The following is a 26,616-nucleotide window of genomic DNA, read 5'->3' on the forward strand; positions in this document are numbered from 1 at the left end:
GTAGACCACAAGCCCTTCTTCGCTCGTATGCTGAGCGATCTTCCCTCACCTGCTTGTGCGATCAAATTCCGTTTGCCGAGAGGGTATCATGTCGGATTCCATTTCTTTTTTGAATTTTTTTCAGCTGGGACCCCATACTATTTTGGTCTCATGGGCATCATTGGCCACTTGAGACATTAATATAGTCTCTCTCTCTCTCTCTCTCTCTCTCTCTCTCTCTCTCTCTCTCTCTCTCTCTCTCTCTCTCTGTGCTGCCCCCCGCACCCCTGCTGCCCCTCGCGCTGCCCTGCTGCCCCCGTACCCTCTCTCTCTCGCGCGCGCTATCCGCCCTTGCCCCCCCCTGCCGCTCCCCCCCCCCCCCCCCCCCCCCCCCCCCCCCCTCTCTCTCCTCGCGCTCCCTGCTGCCCCCCCCCCCCTCTCTCTCTCTCTCTCTCTCCTCTCTCTCTCTCTCTCTCTCTCTCTCTCTCTCGCGCGCGCGCGCGCTCCCCTGCTGCCTATCGCGCGCCCACCCCCTGCTGTCTATCGCCCCCCCCCCCCCCCCCCCCCCCCCCCCCCCCCCCCCCCCCCCTTGTCTATCGCAGGTTAATTTTCAACCTTTTTAAGTTTTAAGTTTTTAATTTTTGACTATAGTCTATCCCCCACCTCCCCCCCCCCCCCCCCCCCCCCCCCTCCTCAAATTTTTCAAACTTTCGCCCCCTCACCTCACTCTTGCGTTCCCCTCTCTCTCTCTCTCTCTCTCTCTCTCTCTCTCTCTCTCTCTCTCTCTTATCAACCTTTTTCAGCTATTCCCCCCTCCCCTATCTATCGACCCCCCCCCCTCAGTCTATCTGTCACCAGGAGGTGTATTTTTCCTGTTGCCTTCCGTAAATAAGTATTAGATATATTTATTTTATTTTTACTTGTTTGTCCCAAAACCCTTGAAAAGGTGCAAGTGGACATTGCATGGCCAGTGTGAAACGGCTGCAGCCAAATGGGTTTCTCACATCGAGGATCTAGGTCGGTCAGACAGGGACTGCCCGGGCCAGTTAGCACTGAATTCTGATGAGTATGGAAGCTCGTGTGCGCCAGACTGGAATTTGGGCCACTCGTCAAGTCACTGCAACTTTATAAGTTGAAAGGGGCCAGTAAATTATCCCACATTGTAGATGTTGGTCAAATGGTAGTCTTCAATGATGGTCAGGAGACCGATAGGGACGCCATGGAAGCATCTCCTAAAATTTAGGAAATTGCTATTTTTGACCGGAAAATGTGTTCGCGTCATTAGCTCTGGAATGACAAGGGGAACATTTTATTGCTCTGCTGCCAAGTCAACTGACGCACCAGTTGAGATATTTTTAGCACGGAAAGCCCACACTCGGAAACTGGGCGATGTGTCAGCCTGTGAGCGATTCTGCCACTCTGGGAGGCAAAAACGAGCTGCATATCAACAAAGGGGCCGCCATTTTCAGCCTGAGGTGGATTGTAGCAGGTACAGAAGCTATGGAATGCTTACCTTGCCCTCTATGCACAGTATGGTGACGGGAGTGATGCCCCGCACGTTACATATTGCTCTCTTTCTCCCCTACGTACAGTATGTTATGCCCCACTAGTGGGCTTCTCATTTGACCTATGTACAGTTCTGGGGGTTTATGCGCGTTTGCCAAGGCAAGAGCCTTCTGAACAGGAACCGGATTAGCTAATTGCTAATCCCCCACAGGTACGCACAGTTCCATCACGAAAGATTGCGAGTTTGGAGAGTTTTCTTGCGTGAAAACTCGTCCAATTCACAGGGGAACTGTCCCATTGCGTGCGGGAGCCCTTGGGACACGCGTAGGCGTGTTCGCTCCGCTAAAAACGATCCGAAACAGCGAATTACAGCCTGCTGTGTTTTTCTGCAGGTTTAGGGTTTCGCACCTAAACTGCAAGGGAACACCAGGGGAGCTTCGTGAGAGCCTTGGGATGCGTGTACAGGCTTTTGGGCTCCCGGCAGTGAAAAACAGAGAATTACAGCCCGCTGAATTTCTGTGACAGCTCACCAGAAAGCTTCCAGATATCGAGGGAATCTGTCCTAGACAGGTGTTTTTGACCTACAGGGGTTTTTGTGCCGTTATGCTATCGAAATCCGGTCGAAAACCTGCGTTTTCAGCCCTCGCCAGGTTTGGACAGCTTTGTGAAAGCTTGTGCTAAGTCGTCGGATCGTCTACCTTAATTTGAATAAAGAAATACCGAAAGGGGCGCCAGTCTTTGGGGCCTACAGGGTGTCGGTCTCGTGTGCGCAGTGACATTCTAGTCGCTGGACGCAACTGTGTTCTCTTCCCTTCTCAGTGCTCTGTGTAAAGTTAACAGGTAATTGAAATAGTACCGCCCTCTACGTTGTACAGGCCGGTTATACTATCGCCCCCCCCCCCCCCCCCCTCCCCTATCTCTCTCTCGTAACTAACGTTTTCATCCCCGGGCCGTACCGCCTCTGCTCTACCACTCGTCGGGACTGCAACTAGTGTGGGTGCATACGTGCATCTAACCCCCCCCTTGCGGACAGCGTTCAAGCATGAGGAAGACAAACGATAAAGCCGACCCCTTAGAAGATGCCATTCGAAAATGCAAAGAGGAAATGACGGAGACCATCACAAAGTTGAACCGCAATCTCTGGGGCACAATAAACATTCTCGAAGGACGTGTGCTGATCCAAGAGAGCAAGATAAGCACGCTGGAAGACCAAGTGACAACCCAAGAGGAAGAGATCGCGTCACTCAAGAAAGAACTTGTCGAAGCCCGATCAAGAAACACACTGGAAGAGGGCGAATTGCAACCCTCAGTAATTGAAGAAATCAACACGATCAAGGAACAAGTACGGGCCATCAAAGAGGGAGAAGAACAACACAAAGAAATGACGACTTCTTGGGTGGATGTTCTTACCAAAACCCAACAGAAGGCGGACGAAGCCGAGAAATGGATCAAGGTGGCCAAGAAAGGGAAAGACAAGGAGATAACGCCCACATCCACACCCAACATCATTAACCAGACACTAGAGGAGGAGTAGAGGAGAAGAGTGCGCGCTTTACATGTGAGAATTTGCGGTCTTAAAGACAAAGGCAATGTGGACGAAGAGGTAAAAAAACTCACAGCCCTGATGGGGATTCATGAGCCGACACACACAAGGGCATGGAGAGTGTGCAACATAAAGAAAAATGGAGGTAGTGGAGAAACCTGAAAAGAAAGAGCACTCATCCTCCGTTTTCCCTCTATGGAAGCAAAGAAGTCTTTCTTGAAGAAAAGACCAACTCTTAAGGAGAGTGGCATCTTTCTCGGGGACGATCTCACCCTCTTGCAGATCGCTCATATGCAGGAAGTAATGCCGGAGATTAGAGCGGCAAGGGGGAAAGGCAAGATCGCTTTCTACCGAGACGGAAAAGTAGTAATACTGGAGCGACGCTCCACATGACGGTGCGTGACTTATGGGACCACACTCAAAGTAGCTGCCTGGAATTGCAATGGATCTATGCGTCTTGATGTGGGTGCTTTTGAGGATAGCTTTACTGGAAGAGACATCATTTTCTACTCTGAGACACACCAGGCCCCGGGGCAATCCATGCCTCACATCAGTGGATATAGGTGGGAGACAGCCTAAAGACAGGAGACACGCTCATAGCACAGAGGGCGGGGCTCGGGAGGAGGGGCAGTGTTATTTAGAGAGGATCTGCAGCCACTGATACATATAGCCCGTAGGGACTAGCAGGCCAGGTACATGTGGGTGAGACTGAAAGCTGAGACAAGCAGATACCTCTATCTAGCTATCTGTTACTTTCCCCCGAGCACATCAGCTTATGCACCACCCAAGGGACAATCCCCTTTCTCTATTTTAGATGACGACATATGGGAGTTCTCTAGAGACGGTGACATTATCATCCTCGGGGACTTCAATGCTAGGATTGCCCATCACCAGGCAGTGTTTTATGATACTTCAGAGGAGATGCTAAGAGAGATAGATGTGGCAGATACGGGCCTTTCCAGACTATCACACGATAAGGAATATACTGAGTATGGGCGACACCTGATAGACATGGGCACTGCACATGGATTGGCCATCTTGAACGGCCTACAGAGATTTCTTGCTGCGGGAAGTTTTACATGCTTCCCACACAGACATGGAGCCAGCACGGTGGACTATGTCATGGCACAACCAAATCTCATCTCTAGTATCCAAGATCTCACAGTTGGGCCCAGACCGATCGGGGTGGCAGTGGATCATGCTCTGGTGTCAATGACCATCTCTTTCCAATTCAGTGTAGCACACAGGCCACGAGTAGCAGCCCCTACTCGCTACACATTCACAAGGGAGACGGACTCTGTATACATGGACGGAATCTACAGACGCCTATGCACTGAGGACCCGGGGCGACCTCTAGAGGAGCTAACTACTATACTGACACAGACATTACATGAGGCAGTAGCAGAATCATACCCACACACCCAACCTGAGCAGAGCCGCTGATCTGGGAGCATGCCTCAGAACAGCTCGTACGATGAGGAGTGCCGCCAGACTAGAGCCAGACTTCAGAGGGAGGTGCTGTTGGGGGACGTCACTCACAGACAGTCACAGATGGACTTTCGACGCCTGGTGCGGCGGAAGAAGAGGGCTTTTTTGGCTCGACTCGAGCAGGATCTATATCAACTATTCATGAGTCAAGACTCGTGTGAGGCGTGGCGGCTCTTTCATGAGCAATCCCCCCCCCCTCTGCTATTTCCTCCATAGAGACCTGGGGTCAATACGCATCATCTTTGTACACAGCACCTGAACAGCCGCCTCTCCCCAACCCCCCCCCCCCCGACCCATGTCCACACACATGTGTCTTTTTCACCATTGAGATGGTGAAGAAAGCTATTGACAGGATGAAGACTGGGAGAGCATATGATCATGAGGGCCTAGTAGCTGAGCATTTCATACATGCCAAAGACCTACTAGCAGAGCTTCTAGCAGTTATGTTTAACCGTGCCATGTGTGAGGGCCTACCGGACACCTGGAGCCTATCTACGATAGTACCTATCTTCAAATCAGGAGACCCCATGGAGCCTGGGAATTATCGCACTATTATGATCGGGCACACACTGGCACGTTTGTATGCATCCATTCTTGAGCAACAGCTGAGTAGATGGGCAGAGAGGGAAGGAATGCGTGCAACTGGGCAGGCAGGATTCAGGAGAGGCTTCTCTACTCTTGACCATATCCTAACACTCGCGGCCATCATCGAGGAAGGCAGATCTCATGGGAGACGGATCTATTGTAGCTTTGTGGACTTGCGCAAGGCTTTCGACACGGTACCCAGAGCTAGACTGATGCGCAGATTACAGGAAATGGGAGTACCCACAGAGCTCATTTGGGGGATCATGGCATTATACAGATCAGTAGTAGGGCATGTACGCACCCCGGAGGGACTCTCAATACCGGTTCACTCCACTATTGGGGTGAAGCAGGGTTGCCCACTCTCTCCTACTCTTTTCGGTATGTATGTGGATGAGGTTTCTGACTACATTGACAAGGACGGGGATAAAGGTGCACAATTGGCAGGGACATGGATTCCACTTTTGTTATATGCGGACGATATTGTGTTGATCTCCGAATTCCCAGAGGGAATGCAACGCCAACTGGATGCTCTGCATACGTTTGCCCATGAAAGTGGTTTGTCTGTCAACCTTGGTAAAACCAAGGTTATGGTGTTTAATACCACCCCACAATGGATTAGGAGATCAGCACCTACATTCACCTACGGCCAGGAGACTGTGGAGTATACAGACGCTTACACTTATCTTGGAGTGGTTTTTAGTGGACCCACATTCTCACTCAGAAGAGCAGCAGAGACCAGACTGACTAGAGCCCACGCAGCATTGGGTAGATTGGAGAGGATGTACTCGCAGGTTCAGTTTCAGGAACCCCGGACGAAGCTCTGGCTCTTTGACACCTTGGTGGCATCAACATTGCTCTATGGGATTGAGATATGGGGACCTTCATTGGATCACCACGGAAGGACGGGTCGCACAGACGGATGGGGGAACATGGAGAAGCCTCTCGTCTCTATGATCTCGTGGCTCATTAGAGCCAAGGCATCAGTACCACGGGCCATTATTCGTGCAGAGCTGGCGGCCCCCCCACTAGTGGTAGAGGCGCTCACCAGATCAGTCTCCATAAACCGCACAGGGGAACTTCCCAGAGACAGATATGCTCGCATGGCACTTGAGTCCTCCCGACAGTTAGCCATACAAGGAGATACAACAGGCTGGTATGGGGAGATGACATCATGGTTTCAGGCGCATGGGTTCAGCATAGACAGGCTGCCACCATTCGAGTATGCATTGGATGCACCATCTCTCATTCTTACACAGTCAGAGATCACCAAGCTCATTCGCCAAGACCTGACCCAGCTAGACACTAGGAGGACATGGATACAACTAGCACAAGAACTGGGGATGAAGATGGTTTTCTACAAAGACCACCTTCTCCAGCTTACGGAAGATGGTTTTGTAATGAGACCCAGATACATGGATACCGACGTGTCTCATGGGATACGGTGTGCTATTGGCCAATTACGCACATCGTCTCACCAGCTGCGGATTGAAACCGGGAGATATAGCAGAGTACCAGCAGAGGCAAGGACATGCCCCTTGTGTGACATGGAACCTGAGACAAAGCTGCATTATACATGCCGCTGCCCCGTCTACTACGAGATACGAGGCCGCTTCCATTGCTTGTTCAGAGAGGGTTTTGGACCACTCTCAAGAGTAATGGGATACGAAGATCAAAGATGCCTGGGTCTGTTCTTGCTCGAGCTGCGCAGACACAAAGAGAGCCTGACGAATGGCGAGACTAACCAGTCACAAAGACGGATTACAGACTTCTTCAGAGCAGACACGGGACAGCCGCAAGAGCCACTCCCACAGCAGAGCTCCCCCCCCCCCGTCTCACACCAGAGGCACATTGATTGACCGAGCTATTGAACTGGGGAAATCCAGGCGCCCACGACTGCGCAGGACTACACAGCATCGACGGAGGCTTCGTCAAAAGATTCAGAGCACGTTGGCCAGGCATGCACAGCGCCCGGTCAGACTACTAACCATGGAGGAAATTGATGAGATCCGCCAACGACCGATGCTAGATCTTTTGTGATTCAGCTATCCCAACTAGCCGCCCATTCTTGCTTAGTTTTTTGGCTTAGCTCGCATTGACCTATCTAGAATCCCATAATATATATCTTTGTTTTGTTCTGTTGATTAGGTTATTTTGTTACTTTGACTTTGTATCAGATCCGCCACCTTGGAACTTTCTGGTCTCATAGGTCACTATGGCCTTTTGAAGACGTTAATATAACATTTCATTTCATTTCTGTGTGTGTGTGTGTGTGTGTGTGTGTGTGTGTGTGTGTGTAGCGCGAGCAGGTCTGCAGGAGGACAATGGCGGGCTGCTGAGCGCGCAGCTCTCTCTGTCTTAGCGAGAGCAGGCCTATGGAGGGGACGACCTGTTGCTGCTGAGGTGACGAATTGCGTGCTGTGGAGGTGACGACCTGTTGCTGTTGTTGGGGATGAGTTGCGTGCTGTGGAGGTGACGACCTGTAGTGGAGAGCAGCACGCTGGGCCTGTGGGGCAGCAAGGTACAGCAACCCCCCCCCCCCCCCCCCCCCCCCCCCCTCTCTCTCTCTCTCTCTCTCTCTCTACAGAGGCCTGGGGCCAGTATGCATCATCTTTGTGCACAGTTCCTGAGCAGCCCCCCCTTCCCGACCCCCCCGATCCATGCTCGCACACGTGTTTTTTTTCACCGCTGAGATGGTGAGGAAGGCCATTGACAGGATGAAGACTGGGAGAGCATATGATCATGATGGCTTAGTGACTAAGCATTTCTGCCAGTATGCATCATCTTTGTACACAGTTCCTGAGCAGCCCCCCCTTCCCGACCCCCCCGATCCATGCCCGCGCACACGTGTTTTTTTTCACCGCTGAGATGGTGAGGAAGGCCATTGACAGGATGAAGACTGGGAGAGCATATGATCATGATGGCTTAGTGGCTGAGCATTTCATGCATGCCAGAGATTTACTAGCAGAGCTTCTAGCAGTTATGTTTAACTGTGCCATGTGTGAGGGCTTGCCTGATACCTGGAGCCTATCTACTATTGTACCTATCTTCAAGTCGGGAGACCTATGGAGCCTGGGAACTATCGTACCATCATGATTGGACACACACTGGCACGGTTGTACGCATCTATTCTTGAGGAGCAGAGCTGAGTAGATGGGCAGAGAGGGAGGGGATGCGCGTAGCCGGACAGGCAGGTTTCAAGAGAGGTTTTTCTACTCCTGACCATATCTTGACACTCAGAGCCATCATTGAGGAGGGTAGATCGCGTGGGAGACAAATCTATTGCAGCTTTGTGGATTTCCGTAAAGCATTTGACATAGTGCCCAGAGCGAGATTGATGCTCAGATTACAACAGATGGGAGTACCCACAGAGCTCATTTGGGGGGTCATGGCATTATATAGGTCAATAGTGGGGCATGTACGCACCCCAGAGGGTCTATCCACACCGGTTTACTCCATTGTTGGGGTGAAGCAGGGCTGCCCGCTCTCTCCTACTCTATTTGGTATGTATGTAGATGAGGTTTCTGACTACATTGAGAGAGATGGTGATAGAGGTGCACAGCTGGCAGGGACATGGATTCCACTATTGTTATATGCTGATGATATTGTTTTGATCTCTGACTCTCCGGAGGGGATGCAATGACACCTAGATGCTTTGCATAGGTTTGCCCAAGAAAGTGGTTTGTCCCGTCAACCTTGGTAAAACCAAGGTCATGGTATTTAATACCACCCCACAGTGGATCAGGAGGTTAGCGCCCGCTTGACAGGAGAAGGTGGAGTATACACATGCTTACACTTACCTTGGAGTGGTTTTCAGTGGGCCATCATTTTCACTGAGGAGGGCAGCAGAGACTCGATTGACCAGAGCCCATGCAGCATTGGGTAAATTGGAAAGGATGTGTTCACAGGTCCAGTTTCAGGAGCATCGGACGAAGCTCTGGCTCTTTGACACTTTGGTGGCTTCTGTATTGCTCTATGGAGCTGAGATTTGGGGACCTTCACTGGACCAACACGGGAGGACAGGCCGAAGTGATGGATGGGGGGATATGGAGAAGCCTCTGGTCTCTATGATCTCGCGGCTCATTAGGGCCAAGACTTCAGTACCACGTGCTATTATACGAGCAGAGCTAGCTGCCTCCCCACTGGTGGTTGAGGTGCTCATAAGATCGGTCTCCTTCATACACCGCATGTGGGAACTCCCCAAAGACAGATATGCACGCCTTGCACTTGAGTCCTCTCGATAGTTAGCCGTGCAGGGAGAAAACATGCTGGTATGGGGAGATGATGTCATGGTTTCAGGCGCATGGGTTTAGCATAGACAGATTGCCTCCTTTCCAGTACTCACTGGATACGCCCTCTCTGACTCTTACACAGTCCAAGATCACCGGGCTCAATTCGCCAGGACTTGACCCAGCTAGACACCAAGAGGACATGGATACAGCCAGTATAGGAGCTAGGCACGAAGATGGCTTTCTACAGATACAGAGAGCATCTCCTCCAGCTTACGGAGGATGGTTTTGTGATGAGGCCCAGATACATGGACACACCTGTCTCATGGGGTGCGATGTGCTATTGGCCAGATACGCACATCTTCATACCAGCTACGGATCGAGACTGGGAGATACAGCGGAGTACCAGCAGAGGCCAGGACATGCCCCCTGTGTGACATCGAGCCTGAAACAGAGTTGCACTACACATGCCACTGCCCCGTCTACTACGAGATACGAGGCCGCTTCCATTGCTTGTTCAGAGATGGCTGTGGACCATTCTCCAGAGTCATGCGATACGAGGATCAGAGATGCCTGGGTTTGTTTTTGCTCAAGCTTCACAGACACAGAGAGAGCCTGATGAGAGGAAAGATTAGCCGGTCTCAGAGACAGATCACAGACTTCTTTAGAGCTGCCACTGGACACCCGGAGGAGTTACTACCACAGCAGAGCACGTCGCTTTACACCAGAGGCATACTGATCGAACGAGCGACTGAGCTGGGGAGATCCAGACGCCCATGACTGAGGAGGACTACACAACATCGACAGAGGCTGCATCAGAGGGTCCAGTCACTTTGGCTCGACATGCACAGCGCCCGGTCAGACTACTGACCATGGAGGAGATTGATGAGATCCGCCAGCGACCGATGCTGGATCTCCTATGATCTACCTATCCCAGCTAGCTGTTTTAGCTGCTTAGTCCACACCCAGCAGTCTAGGATTCCATATATTTTATTTTGTCATTTTTGTCATTTTGTCATCTTGTTACTCTGACTTTGTATCAGATCCACCACATTGTAACTTTCTGGTCTCATAGGTCTCTTTGGCCTTTTGAAGACGTTAATATAACATTTCATTTCATTTCATTTCTCTCTCTCTCTCTCTCTCTCTCTCTCTCTCTCTCTCTCTCTCTCTGTGTGTGTGTGTGTGTGTGTGTGTAGCGTGAGCAGGTCTGCAGGAGGAAAATGGCGGGCTGCTGAGCGCGCAGCTCTCTCTGTCTTAGCGCGAGCAGGCCTGCAGGAGGAAAATGGCGGGCTGCTGAGCGCGCAGGTGTGCAGAAACTCAGGGGGAGCAGATCGTGCAGGGCTGGAAACGCAGGGGGAGCAGGTCGCGCAAGGCTGGAGACGCAAGGGGAGCAGGTACGCAGGGGGAGCAAGGCTGGAAACACAGGTCGCGCGCAGGTGCACCCTCTCTCTCTTTAGCACGAGCAGGCCTGGATGGCGCTGATGACCAGCAGCAGAGCATGACTGCACAGGGGAAAAGGCTCCCGAAAGCTGGCAGCCCTCACTGAAGCCCCTGCTGCTTGTGCACGCTGCTGCCCTGCTGCTGAACAGAGAGGCCTTCATCTCTGCGGTGAGCCTGCAATGCCAAGGGGACCAGCAGGTCATGCTCACAATCTGCAGCAGGTGGTGCCCGCCAGTGAACAGGGAGGGTAGGTTCGCACGCCGCTTGGGAGCAGGTTTGCATGCTGGCAGGTTTACGCTGCAGGCTGAGTTCAGTCCTTTGCAAGACGTTAATGTGCGTTGACTAGCAGCCTAAACAACTGCAAAGCAGCTCTCACCACCAGGTTCAAATAGGGTGTGTCGACCAGCAGCAGACCAACGACTGTGCAGCACGCCCTCATGGTAAAAGCAAAGGAAGGGGAACTCGTGTAGATTTATGGCTTGTAGGAATAGAAAACAGGGGCCGTTATGATGGAGGTCATGAGCGCTTCTCTAGTCTGCAAGTCCCGTACGAAGGCAACCTTCATGCTTACAAACAAGCAGATAACACAAGTGGAAAGGGAGATGAAGGAGTGGAAAGCAGAGATGGAAGGATGGTGGAAGCATAAGGCAAACCTTCTTCAAATGTTCCTCAACGAAGGCACACACTGGAAGAAGGAGAAAGAGGACCTGCACGCAGAGATACAAGCACTTAAGGCGGATTCACAAGCACTCAAAGAAGAGGTCTCAGCGCTCAAGCGAGAACTTGCTGATAGAGCAAGCAGTGGACTAGAGGAAGGTGAATTCCAGCCCTCGATGATAGAGGTAATCAAGTTTATCAAGGAACAAGTACGGATGATCAAAGAGGAAGAGAAACAGAATGGGGCAAAGACGTCCTCGTGGGTGGATGTAATCACGAAGACACAGAAGAAGGTGGATGAGGTTGAGAAATGGATAGAAGTCCCTAAGAAAGGGAAAGGGAAAGGGAAAGGGAAAGGGAAAGGGAAAGAAGCCACATCTATCCCAACTCCTACAATCATCAACATGACTTTAGAAGAAGAGCAGCGAAGGAAGACTAGAGCTTTGCACATACGAATAACCGGTCTAAAAGACCGAGATGATGTGGAAGGGGAAGTCAAAGAACGCCTCCGCACGATGAGTAGTGAGGCTACTCATACAAAGGCATGGAGGGTAGGGAAGAAGACAGAAGGAAATGGGGAGACTTCAAAAGAAAGAGCTCTAATCATGCGCTTCCCATCCATGGAGGCAAAGGACTTCTTGAAGAAGCGTCCTACACTAAAGAAAACGGACATATTCCTTGGAGATGACCTCACACTCACACAGCTTGCTCATATGAAAGAAGTTATGCCCGAGATAATGACAGCTCGAGAGAAGGGGAAAGTGGCCTTCTACAAAGATAGACGAGTGGTTATTCTGGAGAAGCGTCCCGCATGACGATGCGAGACCTATGGGACCACACTCAGAGTGGCTACATGGAATTGTAATGGATCTTTGCACCTTGATGTGGGGCCTTTGAGGATAGTTTCACAGGGAGAGAGATCATTTTCTACTCTGAGACGCATCAAGCCCCGGGGCAGTCCATGCCCCATGTGAGCAGATACAGATGGGAGACAACTTGCAGACAGGAGATTCGATCAGAGCGCAGAGGACGAGGTTCATGAGGAGTGGCAGTCTTATTCAGGGAGGAGCTACACTCTCTGATACATATAGCTCGTAGCGATGAGCATGCTAGGTACATGTGGGTGAGACTGAAGGCAGAGACATGTAGATATCTCTACATCGCTATTGGCTATTTTCCTCCTAGCATGTCAGTTTATGCATCACCTAGAGGACAATTCCTCTTCTCTATTTTAGATTATGATATGCTGGCGAAAGAGACACCCTGAATAGAAATTGTGGATCTTGACTTAAGAGCCAAGATCTGTCCTTTGCGACTTAACGCATCTGCAACAGGGTTAGCTTTACCAGGCACATATGGGAGTTTTCTAGAGTCGGCGACATTATTATCTTGGGGGATTTCAATGTTAGGACTGCCCATCACCAGACAATATTCTATGATACCTCAGAGGAGTTGATGCGGGAGCTTGATATTACAGAAATGGGCCTGTCTAGATTATCACAGGATGAGGAGCACACTGAGTATGGTAGATACTTGTCTGATATGGAGATTGCACATGGATTGGCCATTTTGAATGGCTTACAGAGATTCCCTGCAGCAGCCGGTGGTTTTACATGCTTTCCACACCGACATGGCGCTAGTACAATGGATTATGTTATGGCTCCACCAGGACTCATTCCTTCCTTTCAGGATTTCGTGGTGGGAACTAGGCCGGTTGGGATAGCAGTCGATCATGCTATCTTGTCTTTCACTCTATCGTTCCAGTTCAGCACAACTCCATTGGGAGAGGCCTCCACACATACTCGATATACCTTCACGAGGGAGACGGATCACGTGTACACTGATGAGATATATAGACAGCTATGCACTCAGGAGCTAGGACGACCACTAGATGAGCTCACCCAGATTCTGACAGAGACGCTACATGATGCAGTCTCAAAGGCATATCCCCACAACCAGCCTACATGCAGACGATCTGGGAGCATGCCTTAGAACAGTGGGTATGATGAGGAGTGTAGAGAGATGAGGATTAGAGAGAGGTGCTCATGGGTACCACTACACATAGACAGTCACGGATTATCTTCCGTCGCCTAGTGCGATGAAAGAAGAGGGCTTACCAATCTCAATTAGAGCGTGATCTGTATCAGCTGTTTATGAGTCAGGACTCTAGTGAAGCATGGAGGCTTTTTAATGAACACTCTCCACCGCCAGCCATCACTTCCACAGAGACATGGGGGGAATATGCTACATCTCTCTACACAGCATCATGGCAGCCACCTTTGCCTGACCCTCCAGAGGCATGCCCAGAAACATGTACTTTCTTTACTGCTGAGAGGGTAAGGAAAGCCATTGACAAGATGAAGATAGGAATAGCACAGGATCATGATGGTCTGGTAGCAGAGCACTTTATCCATGCTAGAGATATGCTTGCAGAGCCTCTTGCTATGATGTTTAATAGAGCCATGTATGAGGGTTTCCCTAAGACTTGGAGTATGTCCACTATTGTGCCTATCTTCAAGTCGGAAGATCCTATGCTTCCCGGGAATTACCGAACCATCATGGTTGGTCACACTCTGGCTAGGCTATATGCATCAATTCTTGAGCATGAGCTGAGTGGATGGTCAGAGAGAGAGGGCATACGGGCAACAGGACAGGTGGGGTTTAGGAGAGGTTTCTCTACTCTTGACCAGATTTTGACACTCAAAGCCATTATTGAGGAGGGTAGACACCATGGCAGGAGGATATATTGTAGCTTTGTTGATTTCCGCAAAGCCTTTGATACAGTGCCACGAGCCAGACTCATACGCAGATTGCAAGACATGGGGGTGCCCACAGAGTTGATATGGGGGATCTTAGCTTTATACAGGACAATGGTAGGACATGTACGCACTACTCAGGGCATGTCCGATATGGTTCACTCCACCATTGGGGTGAAGCAGGGTTGTCCCCTATCTCCGACTCTCTTTGGGATATATGTAGATGAGTTTTCAGATTATGTACATACAGAGGGTGATAGAGGTGCCCAACTTGCAGGGACATGGATTCCGTTGCTGTTATATGCTGATAATATTGTGTTGATCTTCGATTCTCCAGAGGGGATGCAGCGTCATTTGAACGCATTGCATGGATTTGCTCGGGACAGTGGATTGTCTGTGAACCTTGGTAAGACCAAGGTAATGGTGTTTAACACCACGGCGCAGTGGGTAAGGAGATCCGCCCCCACTTTTACATATGGTCGAGAGACTGTGGAGTATGCAGATACATACACTTATCTTGGTGTGGTTTTTAGTGGTTCATATTTTCCCTGAGACGTGCAACAGATACGCGATTGACCAGAGCCTATGCAGCATTGGGGAGAATTGAGAGGATATGTTCGCAGGTCCAGTTCCAAGAACCTCGGACAAAGCTTTGGCTCTTTGACACTTTGGTCACTTCGGCCATGCTATACGGAGTGGAGATATGGGGCCCCTCAATTGATTACCATAGCAGAGCTTACAGTACTGATGGATGGAGAAGCCCTTGGTGTCTATGTTTCTCGGATGATTAGGGCCAAGGCCTCAATACCACATGACATTGTTAGGGCGAAGCTTGTTGCTCCTCCATTGGTAGTGGAGGCACTTACTAGATCAGTTTCATATATGCATAGCACTCGGGCTCTCCCCAGAGACAGATATGCTCGATTAGCACTAGAGTCTTCGAGACAACTGGCATTGCAGGGAGATAGATCATGTTGGTATGCAAAGATGGCATCTTGGTTTCAATTACATGGCGTTAGTATGGATTGGCTACCCCCATTTCAATACTCTCTGGATGCACCCTCCATCTCCCTCACTAGGGCAGAGATTACTAGGCTCATCAGACAGGACTTGATTCAGCTGGATACGAAGAGGACATGGATACAACCTACACATGAGCTAGGTACGAAGATGACTTTCTATAGAGAGCATCTTCTTCAACTCACGGAGGATGGTTTTTGTGATCAGACCAGGATACAAGGACACTCATCTATCCCACGGGATACGATGTGCTATTGGTTAGATACACACATCCTCATATCAGCTAGAGATAGAGTGTCATCCTCATATAGGAGCCGTCCCGATAGAGTGTCTACCTTGGAGTACATTGAATCTCTATAGCCTTTTGGATACTGATGTATATGTATATAATGCCTCGACTCTTAGAGAGCTCCATTGTATCAGCTCACCCTTTGTATTCCCCTTGTATCAGCTTTCACCCCACCCCTACGCACTATTTTCTTTTCAGTTATTTGTACTTTTTGTACCCACACCTGGTATTAGATTCACCAGATGTAACCTTTTGGTCTCATAGGTCATTTTGGCCTTTTGAAGACGTTAATATTACATTTCATTTCATTTCATATCTCTCTCTCTCTCTCTCTCTCTCTCTCTCTCTCTCTCTCTCTCTCTCTCTCTCTCTCTCTCTCTCTCTCTCTCTCGGGTACAGGGGTACATAGTGATAGGACCGGCAGCCGTCTTTCATATGCATTGACATCCAAGGTCTGGCTGAGAATGACAATGCTAACAATAATGTTTCTCCAAAGATTTCCCTTCTATACTTGTCAAAGACAATGTCACTGTGATTGAGCCTATTGTACTTACCCTGGCATGTAATCTAGCATTGAGCCACAAAGTTAGGTAGCTTTATCTCTCATTGTTTGTTCTTTCATGATGCACAAAAGTCTTAATACATGGATTTGATGTTATTAATCTCTCTCTCTCTCTCTCTCTCTCTCTCTCTCTCTCTCTTATTGTGACATTTGTTATTTCATTTTTGTCATTATTGTCATCTTGTTACTCTGACTTTGACTTTGTATCGGATCCACCACATTGTAATTTTTTGGTCTCATAGGTCACTTTGGCCTTTTGAAGACGTTAATATAACATTTCATTTCATTTCATTTCATTTCTCTCTCTCTCTCTCTCTCTCTCTCTCTCTCTCTCTCTCTCTCTCAAAAAACGCAGCCGTTTTTTGACCTAGTAGACAACAGTCCACTTTTTTGATCATAACTTCTTCATCCGAACTCCAATTTGGGTGATCTATCGCCTCAATCGAAGAGCACGAAGTCCTCTACGCATTGATGTAAAGACAGAAATTTTCAGAGTTATGGAAGGCGTTTCTGTAGCAGCATTTCTGAAGTGAACAGGTTCAACAAAATTGATTCTCATCTCCTATTTTACATACAATGTCTTCCAGCACTCGCAAGGGTTCTTCTTCAATAAGGTCCACAACCATTGTGGAAAATGATCCAAAATCTCCCAAGTGTGGAGATAGCAACACAACCACCCAACCAACGACATGGGAAACCATGATCATGGCGTACTTGGTATCATTGCAAGAGACCGTAAACAAACAAGGCGAAGACTTACGAGCACTTGCAATGGAGAATGGCACACTAAGGGTACTTGTGGTTGAGAATGAGAATCTCAAGAGGACACTTCAGATGCAAACAACACGTTTGATGTAACTTGAAGAGGAAGTCAAGGAATGTAAACGCTCTCTTGTGGACTTGAATGCTTTGAAGGAGCGGATGAGCAAAGTAGAGCATGACCATGTATTGAAAGAGGAGAAATTTGACACTATGAGCCGGGATGTATGCGACATGAAAAATGTATGCACAAACAAGTCTTGGGCTGATGTATGTGGTAGCAATGTGGTTTCTAATTCCTCTCTCATGCAAGCTATGGTTCAAACAAAGAATGTTGAGAATGTGGATGTGGAGGAGTTCAAGGAACGGGAGCGACGTTCCAAGAACATTGTTATTCATGGAATTCCCGAAGAGAAGTTAGAGACACCTCTTTCTCTTGCCATTGTTATTGAAGATTTCTTGAAAACCCACTTTGGCATGTCCGGAGTTATGGTCTATGGAGCACATAGAGTGGGGAAGCAAGGAGCTCCTCGCTCGGGAGAACGGCCAATTGTATGCACCATGCCGGATGAGACCAAGCGAAAGATTATCCTTGATAATAGTTGGATCTATTTGAGAGATACAAAATGTTTTGTATGTGAAGATCGCACTATTAAGCAACAAAATATGCGTCGCAAGGCATATGAGGAAAAGAATAATAAAAACAAGGAGATCTCTCATGAAGAAAATGTGCCCAAGGAGGAGGAAAGTCTCTCAAGCAAATAGGGATGCGTGACCTATGAGACCGAGTTACAATTGAAAATATGCTTTTGGAATTGTAATGGATACCCATGGAATGCGGGGATTGGCATTGATGAACTAACAGGCAAAGCCGATGTTGTACTTCTTGTTGAAACTTGGGAGCATGATACACAAAGGATTAACGGCTTGGAGGATTACAATGTACATTCATTGATGTGGTCAAAGAATCTCAAGCAACGAAGAGGACAAGGAGGGTTAGCATGTATGGTTAAGAAAGGATTGGAAGATTTTGTATCAATTGTGAAAGATGACAAGTACAAACGTTGTGTATGGCTGAAAATTATGACACCAAAAAGAGCACCCATTTTTGTAGCCGGTTGCTACATTCCTCATCATGATTCTCCCTTTTATGCTTGCATGGATAGAGATCAATCATTTTCTGATTTGGAAGAGGACATTGCTTATTTTAAAGGTGAAGGTGATGTTATTGTATTTGGGGATATCAATGCTCGCACAAAAACATTGCAACATCATACTCAACAATTTGATATGCCATACATTTCAAGGGAGTTGGAGGAAGTTCACTTGTATGATCGTACTTCAATGGATGAGAAAGAGCCGAATCACTATGGAAAGTTACTTTTACACATGTGTAATAGCACGGGTATGCTTATTGCCACGGGTATGCTCATTGCCAATGGTGTATCTTTGTGGAGTGGAACCAATGGATTTACATGTAGGAGACATAATGGGGATAGTGTGATTGACTATATGCTACTCTTTGAAGCCATCATGTATCGCATAAAGAGTTTTATGTTTGGTCAATGGACCCCGGAATCCGACCATCGCACCTTATGTATTGACCTTTCATGTGGAGAAGCAACTAAGCATGATAATTTCAGTCAAAGGAAAGAAAAGTTATCACTATGTATGGATTTCAAACGGGCACCAATGTACATTGAAATGGTTGAGCAAAAATTATGGATGACAAAGCTTCAATGTGATGCACCATTGGAAACTAAATGGGAAGCTTTCAAGAAAGCTATTTGTTCTTGTGCGGAAGAATGCTTTGCCATAAAGCATCTCCATGGTATCAACAAAGATAGATCACTCAAAAGGTGGTTTGATAAAGAATGTCAAGATGCTCGAAAGTCCTTAATAAAGCCTGATGCAACTATGGACAAAGACAACTATCAAAGTCATTTGCATACATACAAGGCATTGATTCAAAAGAAGAGAAGAAGATGGGAAGTAAAGCAACAAGAATTTCAAGTCCAAGAAAAGGCACATGCATGTGGAAGATTTTGGAGAAACTTGAGAGGCAAGCGGGTTGAGAATTTTGGTAACTTGAGTCTAGTGGATATGTACACACATTGTAGGCAATTATATGAGCAAGCAAATACTGAAAAAATGCCATTTTATGGTTCACTCCCATGTATGCCGTCTTTTTTTACTATTGAGGATGTATGTGGTGGGCTTGAAAAGTTGGCCACTCGCAAAGCGGGAGATCTTCAAGGTATCAAGCCAGAGATGATCAAATGGACGGGAGATTTTACTCATGAGTGGATGCGTGATATGTTCAACCTTGCACTTCAACATGGTATGTCTTATGATTGGAGTACTAATTGGGTTAAGCCTTTGCATAAAGGAGGGGATGTAAAGAATGTAAGCAACTACCGGACTATAATGATTGGGTCTCTTATGGCAAAGTTGTTTGGGTGCATAATGGAGATGAAATTGAGTGATTGGGCTGAAGAGAATGACAAGCGTGCAAAGGGACAAGCGGGTTTTCGTCGATGCCATAGCACCATTGATCATCTTGTCACTCTTCGTGTTCTCATGGAGGAAAGTCGGCTGAAAGGCAAGCGATTGTATGGTTGTTTTGTGGACTTTAAGAAAGCCTTTGATATGATTCCACGTAACAATTTGTGGAGAAGGATGGAAGAACTCCAAGTGCCAAGTGAGTTTATGCTTGCGGTTTCTCGAATCTATGAGAAGGTGATTTGTCAATTGCGCATGGGAAGAGAAATTTCAGAAATTTTTGTAAGCACTAATGGGGTTAAACAAGGATCTCCGTTGTCACCAACTCTCTTTGGTCTATGCATCGATCAATTGGAACAAATGGTACTTGACTTTATGCAAGAAGAAGGCATTGAAGAGGTCACTATTTGCAATTCGGTAATCATGCTTTTGTTGTATGCGGATGATGTAGTGCTTCTAGCACACACTTTAGAAGATGCACAAAAGCTTATGGTTGTCCTTGAGAACTTTTGCTTGCATAGTGGGCTGATTGTAAATAAATCCAAAACAAAGGTTATGCTTGTGAAAACCAACCATAAGGAGAAGCCATGCATTGTGTACAACAACGAGACACTTGAAGTTGTTGAGAGCTTTAAGTACCTTGGCCTTGAGGTTCCATCCAATCACAAGTGGCATGAATGTGCTATGCGTCGTTTGGAAGCGGGAAAGAGAGCATATTATGCATTTGAGAACATGTGTAATGCGGGAAACATCAAGTGTTGGGTTCTCAAGAAGTATCTTTTTGATGCATTAGTGACACCGGTTCTTCTTTATGGAGTTGAAGTGTGGGGCAGGAGCATCTCAAAGTCTACTTGGAAAGAGTTTGAGAATGTCCAAAAGCGTTTTCTTACAAACTTTCTCCAAGTTAAGACACAAACACCATATATGCTCCTACTTCTTGAGTCGGGATCTCTTCCAATTGAGGTTATGGGCATGGAAAGGGTTGTGGAGTACATGATAAAGATGCGTCAAAACCCCCCACATCGACTTCCTACAATTGCATGGGAAGCAAGCAAAAAAGTTCAAAAGACGCATAAAAGCAAGATCTTGAGCACGGGATGGATGCAAGACAGAAAGAAGTGGTTTGGGAGATGGGATGCATTACACTTGCTACATGATGCTTCAATTGACTCTCAAGTGAATGAAGCTTTTCTACAACGCCAATGTATTACGGCTTGGGAGAAATCCGGTGGGTTACGCTTCATACATTACACCACCTATATTGCCCCCAACTACAAAACCATGTTCTTCGCTGAGAGAGGAAACCGTACTCACACTTACATGCTTGAGCCTATTCCCTTGTCCGCGATACGCACTATCACAGCAATTCGGCTTAGCTCCCATTTCCTTCGATGCGAGATAGGGCGTTGGGGCAATGGAGAAGAGTCAAATCGATTGTGCACATTATGCTGACTGCAAGTTCGAGAGTCTGAGTACCACACACTACTAGAGTGCTTAGCTTTTGATCACATCCGAACTTGCTTCTCTCACATTTTCAGCCATAACTTAGACCTACACACTTTCCTCTCCCAGCCAAAGTGTGGACTCTCCATTGCGACTCTCATCACTACAATTTTGGAGCATCGAGAGTCACTCATCAGCCATACACATACTACATCACATGTAACTTTGGTCCCATAGGTCATATTTGACCTCCGAGGACGATAATAAAATCTATCTATCTATCTCTCTCTCTCTCTCTCTCTCTCTCTCTCTCTCTCTATGTGAGAGGCCCAGGAAGAGTATTGACCATGCAGGATATTGATAAGATCTGCAAGGGATCGATGAGGGATATCTTGTGACTTTGATGATCACACCCCACCCATTATCCACCTCCATTGAGATTGTATCACTCATTGTATCAGTCCTTACTCTTTATATCAACTCTTACTCACACCCTTCACAGTTCCAGTTAGCTGGTTAGCTCACTTCCAACAGTAAAGGATACAACAGTTTTAGTACCTCTTAGTACTCCTTAGTCTTTTTTGGTACTGAGATATTGTATCAGATTCACCATTTTGTAACTCTTTGGTCTCATAGGGCTAAGGTCACTTTGGCCTTTTGAAGACGTTAATATATTTTTCAATTTCATTTTCTCTCTCTCTCTCTCTCTCTCTCTCTCTCTCTCTCTCTCTCTCTCTCTCTTTGTGGACATGTATGGACCTCGGAGGGGATATCTGACCTAGTTCACCCCACTATTGGGGTGAAACATGGTTGCCCATTGTCTCCTACTCTATTTGGTATGTATGTTGATGAGGTGTTTGATTACATTGACAGAGAGGGCGATAGTGGTGCTCAGCTGGCAAGGACGTGGATCTCATTGTTGTTATATGCTGATGATATTGTGTTGATCTCTGACTCACCAGAGGGTATGCAGCGACATTTGGATGCATTACACAGTTTTGCAGAGTATAGTGGATTGTTTGTAAACCTTGGTAAAACCAAGGTTTGGTGTTTAACACCACACCACAGTGGATCAGGAGATCAACACCTACTTTCACATATGGTTAGGATATTGTGGAGTATACAGATGCATACACTTACCTTGGGGTAGTCTTCATTGGACCGAGGTTTTCTTTGGTCAGAGCAGCAGAGACTAGACTGACGAGAGCTTATGTGGCCTTGGGAGGCTTGGAGAGGATGTGTTTGCAGGTTCAGTTCCAAGAACCTCGGACAAAGTTATGGCTCTTTGATACTCTAGTAGCCTCAGCTATGCTATATCGGGTGCAAGCTAGGATGGTTGGAGACGTATAAAGAGGCCCTTGGTATCTATGATCTCTTGACTGATTAGAGCCAAGGCCTCCGTACCTCACGGTATCATTCGAGCAGATCTAGCTGCCCCCCCTATGGAGATTGAGGCGCTTACCAGATAAGTCTCCCTTGTGCACAACCTATGAGAGATAGATAAGCTAGATTGGCCCTTGAGTCTTCAAGACAGTTAGCTCTACTTCATGCTTGTATGCACAGATGAATCCTGGGTTCAGACGTAATGCGCATGGCTTCACCATGGTCAGGCTGCCTCTTTTCCAGTACTCTCTTTAGGCACCCTCGTTGTCTCTTACACGGGTGGAGATTACTAGAGTACCTTATCTAGTTGGACACCATGAGTACATGGATAGATTTGCCTTAGGAGTTGGGCACAAAGATGGCTTTCTATAGAGAGCATCTTCTCCACCTCACAGGAGATGGGTTTGTGATTCGACCTAGCTACATGGACACACATATGTCTCATGGTTTGCATTGTGCCATTGGTCCGATACGCACATCCTCACATCAGCTCGAGATTGAGGCTGGTAGATTCAGAGGGATGCCAACAAACAACTGGATATGCTGCTTATGACAGATAGAGCCAGAGACAAAGTTACATTCCATATGTCATTGCACAGTGTACTATGAGGTACGGGGCCGTTTCCTCTGCCTATTCAGAGAGGGTTTCGGTCCTTTATCTAGGGTCATGAGTTATGAGGACTAGAGATGTCTTGGACTATATCTACTTGAGTTACATAGACATAGACACTTTATTGGGGAGAGCTAGAGAGAGACAGTCTTAGACTAGATATGGGACAGCCAGCGGAGCAGCCACCGCCGCAGAGCTCGGTCCACACTCAATCGACCACTGCTGGCACTCTTATCGACCGAGCACCGGAGTTACGGAGATTCAGACGACCACGATTGTGTAGTAGTAGTATTTTTGTTCTAGTTCTTTTGTACCCAGACATGGTATCGGATTCACTGTTTTGTAACAGATTGGTCTCATAGGTCATTTTGGCCTTTTGAAGACGTTAATATAACATTTCATTTCATCTCTCTCTCTCTCTCTCCCTTCCTCAGACAGGATACAAAGAGGAATTGGGTTAGAGTCCCATTCCTCATGGCAGTAGGATGACACATTACCAGATTCACCTTCTTTTGCTCGCCACAGATGGCTTTATCATCCAGCTACATGGATACGCAATTGTCACATGGACCACACGCAGCTATTGGCCAAATCCGTACCTCATCACATCAGTTGAGGCTACGGACAGGTATATGGGAGGGTACAGAGGCAGAGGACCATACATGTCAATGATGAAGGAGGGAGTCAAAGATGAGGGAGCATTGCATTTGCTGATGTATAGAGTATTGTGACATTCAAGGAAGATACATTGCCTATTTCCAGAAGATTTTGGGCCACTATGGTAGGTTATACCATTTCAGAACCAGAGTTCTTTCTCTTGGAGCTTCACAGCTATCATACTGGAGAGGAGAGCTCAGGCTTAGCATGATCATCAAGTTCGTCATGGCTACGTGCCATCATACAAGTATGGATGGTGGCACAACACAAACTTCCGACTATAGCAAGGACACAACATTTAGAGGGTTTGTCTTCTAGAGGTGTCATGCTCGATAGAGCGGTCGCATTCGGCCAGGCAAAATGCTGGCCAGGAGGAGACCTAGACATTGGCCCTGTCATAGGCAAATTAGAGCTATTACTGAGCACCAGAGGAGGAAGATTTCAGTAGGCAGTTCATAATCTTTAGCTTTGGCAGATTTTTCTTTTTTTGTTAGACAAGATCAGTCCTTGAATCCTCACATTGGGTGTGCAAATCAGCAGCCCGTCTGCCTTGCGGTAGCCATTTGCAACCCACCTCGAGTTGGATCTCATTGGTACATTAAATCAGCCCCCGGATGTGCTTCATATTGAAGAGTTATCGCATAGCTACATCATGTCTTGCATTGAGATATTGCATGTGTGCCCATTCCATTTACGCACTCTGAAACGAATACCACGTCGCTAATTGTGTGGGGGCCCTTGAGAGGGTTGGTTGGGACCCCATTGGTATGTCTCCTCCTCCCTTCCACCCCATCAGGAGAGATGCAAGCCCAAGTAGGGGCTGCAATGGAAGTTGCTAGGGCTCTTATGCATAGTGAGGTAAGTGCGGAAATGCAAACTATCAAATTAAAAAGAGGCAGAGAAGGGTGACATGAATCAGGTGCCACTGAAAGAAATGCATGCAAAGAGAAACTAGAGACCCCCGAACTACAAAGTGAAATATCAGTGGTTCTAATTTACATGCTAGTGTTGTTGGATGCCCATGCCCTTCCAAGTGTAATATGACCCTGCAAACATCTTGTACTAATCCATTTAGGCAAAGAGGCTTCCGGACTAACAAAATTTAAGCCAGTGGCAGTGGACTTTCCGAACTTGCAGACCCTGCAAACAGGGCCATAAAAGTGCAGGTACAGATCCCTTAGGCTATGTAGACATTGTTTGGCTCTGAAGTAGGTGTAGCATGTTTGCGTGGCTTCTAGGGCTGGGCCTGCAGCAGGAATACTTTGTATGAAGTGGTCGACAGGTGGTTCGCAGGTTGAATATGGATCGCACACATTATTTTACCATGATTGGAACGTCCCCCACTCACAACTATCCCGAGTGGATAAGGACATGGTCCTTTGATGCGGCCCTATCATAGCCCCTGCCAGCATTCTAATGGCTAGCCTTTGTGTTCGATAAGAGTACCCTCTGAATTGGACTGAAAATCTCTCTGAAGGGGCAAAGATATCTGCCCTTGATCTCACAGTAAATTGGACTTCAACTTATGAAGTGCTCCTCAGTGCTCTATTTGCCTCCAACGGGCACGATCTCCCAGTCCTGTCCACTTGCAGTTCCCCTTCTGCTCTCCCTATTTTGATCTGTATCCTGAAGGATGAAACACCTATAGTCCTCTGCCTAGCATGTTACCTATATGCATCCATATACTGCACTCAAGATTCTTCCCTGTAAGCTGGAGGAGATGGTCTAGGCAGTACTGCCTTTTTCATGTTCTCCGGGTCTATCTATTGTTATCTTGTATCAAGGCCCCAGAATTCTCTCCAACAATGTAGGTGATTTTTAACTCTCTAGCCTGCACACCTTTTAGCCAATCATACTTGCACACTTTTTATCATGCTAGTGAGATAGGATGCATGGGGTACTGGGCATACAGGTATCACAGATGATAATACACATTTGAGATTATTTTTAAGCCACAATTCTTGAAGACATGGGTACTTTTGTCTCATAACTAACTACAAGCGAATGGTTGTCAGATGGGCATCAAGGCTGTGGACTCATCTGTTGCCGGCCTAGGTGGTTGCCCCTATGCAAAAGGTGCCACTGGTAATGTGGCGACAGAGGATGTTTTGTACATGTTAGGGGGTCTAGGTGTGCAGACAAATGTGGACATACAGAAAGTGATTGCTGCAGGAGAGTACATTTGCGAACAAATAGGGCGGCAGAATACCTCGAAGGCTGCTGTTGCTCTCAGAAACAAGACATCGAATGGCCAGTGCATGTAATAATTCTCTGCTCTACTTTAGTAAATTGATAAATTGGTACTTAGATTGAGCCCGGTATGCTTGGGAACTGTATCCCAAGGCAGGGGGTACTTTTCTTGGCCTGAGGCTACATTGAGCACAGCTAAGTTGTACTCAATCTTCGGTATTTTTTGTTTGATTATTGTATTTGTTCATATTGCAAAATTTACAAATAAAGAGTTTGTGGTTGTACAACAGTTCGGATTGTTTTGTTTGGTCTAATAATGTTGGGGACAGGGAAACAACTTTTTTGTGCCATCTGCCAGTAAGTCTGCCTTGTTCTGTCAATAAACAATGGTGTGAAATTCTGTTGAAGGTCTTGGGGTAGCCTTGATTGACAGGCATATGCAAGAGAATGTGATGCTCAATTTGTTTGAATATGTTTTGTTGCAAGTGTTTTATTTTTCTAGAGAGGATAAGACATGGAGAGTAGTATTCTTGGCAGAGAAATATTTGCTTTGGTGTGGGCATATTCAATTCAATATAAGTCATCAGGCATAGCTTTGGGCCAAATATCCTTTTTTGGTAAACAAGTTATGATCTGTGCCTTAGTCTATTTTTTGCAAATACATTTGTATTGGATATTTTGTGAGTCTACAGGGCTCTTGTACATGGCCTTTTCTGAAAGTTTGGTCTACCATTCTACATCGTGCATGTAATTGCATTTACTCGGTTTTGCGCATTGTGCAAAGGAGGTGTTGCGGAGGGATGGACAAAAAGCTGTATCCAGGTAGTGAACATGCTTAGTGAGAAATTACCAAGAGCAAACATGCAAGTGTATTGACTGCAATTACAATAATGTCAACAACCATTAGGCCCAAGCGAGAGCATGCGTTGAGCACTTTTGCATCCATTGAAAAGTATCTACAGCTTCCTTGGCTACCCCTTACTTGGCCTGCAATGTAGCTAGACCATTTCTCTTAATG

At 47.2% G+C, this 26,616-nt stretch overlaps 2 protein-coding genes across 3 annotated transcripts in view; both read left to right on the forward strand.

Moving 5' to 3' along the window:
• LOC147446727 (uncharacterized) overlaps positions 1-25,887 on the forward strand; it is a 46,268-nt gene extending 20,381 nt beyond the window's left edge. Inside the window, exon 10 of one of the 2 annotated variants that reach the window (XM_086525898.1) lies at positions 25,424-25,817. In XM_086525898.1, coding sequence (XP_086382024.1) covers positions 25,424-25,672 — 249 coding nt within the window. In that variant the 3' untranslated portion in view covers positions 25,673-25,817. Of the gene's footprint in view, positions 1-25,423 lie in introns of both variants that reach the window. The other variant, XM_086525897.1, reaches the window with a different exon arrangement.
• Positions 810-4,471, forward strand: LOC147446729 (uncharacterized). Its single transcript, XM_086525896.1, has one exon. It carries the CDS (start codon positions 3,725-3,727, stop codon positions 4,469-4,471), a length of 747 nt encoding a protein of 248 aa, XP_086382022.1. The 5' UTR covers positions 810-3,724.
• Positions 25,888-26,616: the final 729 nt, after the last annotated feature.

The sequence above is a fragment of the Adiantum capillus-veneris genome, chromosome 12 (genome assembly GCF_014529385.1).
Source record: "Adiantum capillus-veneris isolate H3 chromosome 12, ASM1452938v2, whole genome shotgun sequence".
Taxonomy (NCBI): domain Eukaryota; kingdom Viridiplantae; phylum Streptophyta; class Polypodiopsida; order Polypodiales; family Pteridaceae; genus Adiantum; species Adiantum capillus-veneris.

Bases quoted from the DNA above. Each gene is read 5' to 3' on its own strand.
- LOC147446729 (XM_086525896.1), top strand. From the start codon at position 3,725: ATGTGGGTGAGACTGAAAGCTGAGACAAGCAGATACCTCTATCTAGCT.